We start from the raw sequence: 3,140 nt of genomic DNA, 5'->3' as shown, positions 1-3,140 counted from the left end.
TCGGGACAGCAAACGAAAGGGGATTTAGTAACAAACAACGGCGGCCATGTTGAGAGGAATTTCTGCAGCTAAACTTCTCCCCTCTCAGCCCAGGGATTTCTCTCCCTCTCTGGGGGGCTCCCAGGCCTGACTTGGTGCCCCCCTCTTTTCTCTCTCTCCTCCCCAACAGGATGACAGTGAAACTGGGAGAGAGCAGCGGGGAGGAAGGGGTGAAAAAGCTGGGCAAGAGAGCAGGAGATGAGGAGTCCCTGGAAGAAGAAGGGGCAGGAGGAGGAGGAGGAGAGGCAGCTCCAGGCAGCAGGAACACGACATGGGCAAGAGAGCAGGAGATGAGGAGTCCCTGGAAGAAGAAGGGGCAGGAGGAGGAGGAGGAGAGGCAGCTCCAGGCAGCAGCAGCAGCACAAAGAAAGAAGAGAAGATTATTAACAACAACACTAACAGCAGCCCCCCACTGAACCCCAACTTATCGCAGGCGCCGGCCTCCCTCCAGCCCTCCCACAGCCAGGACCAACATCATTTTCTCAGGTCCAGCGTCAGACCTCAGAGCAAGAGGCTGAAGAAGGATTCCCAGGCATCCTCCTCAGTTGGCAGCAGCACTGCTGCAAAAGGCAAAGGTACTTTGTTTTAACACCCTTAACACACGCGGGCAGGGGGCTTGGGCTGTCACCTGTGGGTCTGGGCATAGTCACTCTCCTCCTGTAGATGCCATCCTTGCTTTGCTTTGGGGGAAGGTGTTTTGGGGCTTGTTTCTCACACTGGCTGCAGTCTTCTTTGTGTCCCAGGGCTCCAGCTTCTCTGCTGCTCACTATCCTCTTTGCACTCGCAGAGATGGGGGGTTTGGGTGTGTAAGCGGAGGAGGTAAAAAGCTCCATTATTGAAGCAAACCTTTAAATCCTGCCTTTTATGTCCCTTGAGCTTTAGGGAATTCCTGTATTTTGGTTAGGAAATTAGACTCTAGCTAGCTGTGTAATCAGGTGCCTGCACTCTGAATTCTCTTCTTGGATAATAACAAAATACTTGCTGTGTGCTAGTTAAAAAAGGGAAAAAACCAACCAGTAAGACATGGGTGATTTCTACCAATTATTTCTATGGCCATTTTGCCCAAAGAACTATTTTGGAAGCAGCTGTGAAATACGCACGTTGACATACTTGTTTCTGAGGTTTTGCGAGTCCTGCACTAACTCTTTCAGAACAGTTTGGGTATTTCCATGTAATCTGAGTTTTTCTAAGATGCGTTTGTGTATATCTGAATGGCTGTCTGTACGTACACACGGCTTTTCGCTCTAACAGGGTAGATGGAAATTTGATTTGTTTCAAAGCTGTCTCTTCCTTGAGCAGCTAGAAGACAGCAGGGATGTGTGAACGTCTTGGGGCTATTGTGTGAGCGCAGCAGTTGCTGAATGACACCTGGTGCAGCAGTTGAGCTGTGCTTGAGACTAATTTTGGATACTTTGTGCAAAAGTACTCAAGTGTTATTTTCTGTTAGCTTTTGAGAAAAACATCATTTGGAGAGTTCTTCAGCATTTGAAATAACGAAGTTTACACTTGTCTGCTAAAAAGAAATGAAATGCTGTGTAGTATAAATGTGTCTTTGAGTTTGCCTCCTGTTTGGTCCGGTACAGTGGCATGCGCACGCTGGTCATTAGGTGAGCGTTTCCCGTCGTGAGAGTTTTGTGTTACACAGTGCGAGTTGTGGTGTTCTATTTACTGCTGTATCACAGAAAAATTCTTGACCTCAGATGCTTGACAGTTAGTTTATGTAATTGGACTGAAGTATTTTTAAATACTTTTGTAAACCCTCTTTAATCTCTTAAACTTCTTGTTTTAAATGAAAAACTCCTATGTGTCGTGTTGGAGGATAGAACAGAAAGGCCTCTGCATTTTTTTTCTCCCAGTTGCATTAAACCAAATGAAAAACCAGATGGAATACCCAGGAGTGTTTAGCTACAGGTAATTATTTCAAGGGTCGTAAACAGTGCAAAATGCAAGGAGGTGTTTCTTTGGAATACTGTTGTCCAGTGTTGACAAGTCAAATATATGCATTTGAAATTATTCAGTTGCTTTGGAAGTGTGTACATGCGTAAAGAAAACACGTGTATCTTTGTGTGCGTTTATTCAGGTTTGTATATTTGTACATAAACATTCCTTTCCAATTTTAGAGCCACAGAATTATTTTTAACTATTGAGAAGCAAACTTGGTTTATTTTGCAATTCACATTCCAAAATGACCCTAATAATAAAATTATATAGAGAGTGGAAAATACTGTTTCAGTAATCGGTCACAGGTATCAGATATTGTGATTGCAAGCACTACGTTGTCAGGTTTGGGGAAACTTCCCAAGTCTTTGGGGGTGACAGCCGGTCGTAGAATTATGGTTGTTTCCCTTTTCGACTTGTAAGACCAGCCACAGCTCTGCCTAGTGAGTTTTGATGGGAAGCCATCAGAGTTGACTTCTCTGATACAGTTGAGTTTCTAACTGTCAGATCTTGGAGAACAAAGCCATGGAGCGGGATCTGAGTTTTCTAATCCGAGCTCCTTATATTCAGGGATGCAAGCGTGTCTGGATTCTCCCTGATGGAACGTCTTGTGCTCAGAATTTGTAGGGCTTTGCGTGGAGTGAAGTCTCTCACAGATTGAGCTTCCAGTAGGGAACCAATGGAAGGGTGGAGATTACTAAGAGGGACTGGACTTAAGTCATTCCCCTTTCTGTCCCACCAACTTTCTCTTCCCTTGTGAGTATAAAAATGATAAAAAGTGCGAATGCATGTGCTTTAGATCAGCTCTGAGAACTGGGAGCTTCTCTGTTTTTGTCACAGTCGAGGTGATGGCTGCAGAGGGAGTTTTAGCGTTGGCCAGCGGGAAGGAGTGGCTGCATCGTGCTTGTATTTGGTCGAGTGAAACCAGAAACTTGGTTTTGTCATGCTCTTTCAAAAATGCTATGTAAATGTTGTCAAAGTGGTCCTGCTTTTAGAATCTCTGTATTTGAGAGTGAAAGCTCTTTCGAAGGGTGTTATTAAGGAGTGTAGTCAATAAACTTAATTTCTTTCAAATTGTAATTACTCAGCAGGCATTGGCTTGTCCTAATCGTGTCTTTTAAAGAGTCTTGACTATAGTGTGTGGTTTTTTTTTTTTTTTTTTT

The 3,140-nt window shown here is 44.3% G+C and overlaps 1 protein-coding gene across 1 annotated transcript in view; it reads left to right on the top strand.

The window, feature by feature from the left end:
* The first annotated feature begins 170 nt into the window (after positions 1-170).
* The window catches only part of CRAMP1L (Crm, cramped-like (Drosophila)), a 41,187-nt gene continuing 38,217 nt past the window's right edge, over positions 171-3,140 (top strand). Inside the window, exons 1-2 of the mRNA XM_010141573.1 lie at positions 171-294; positions 381-614. Coding sequence (XP_010139875.1) covers positions 171-294; positions 381-614 — 358 coding nt within the window. The remainder of the gene's footprint in view (positions 295-380; positions 615-3,140) is intronic.

The sequence above is a fragment of the Buceros rhinoceros genome, unplaced genomic scaffold, assembly GCF_000710305.1.
Source record: "Buceros rhinoceros silvestris isolate BGI_N320 unplaced genomic scaffold, ASM71030v1 scaffold20138, whole genome shotgun sequence".
In the NCBI taxonomy this organism is placed as follows: Eukaryota; Metazoa; Chordata; class Aves; order Bucerotiformes; family Bucerotidae; genus Buceros; species Buceros rhinoceros.
The sequence above is the reverse complement of the archived record's forward strand: the minus strand, read 5'-3'. Positions and strand labels throughout refer to the sequence as shown.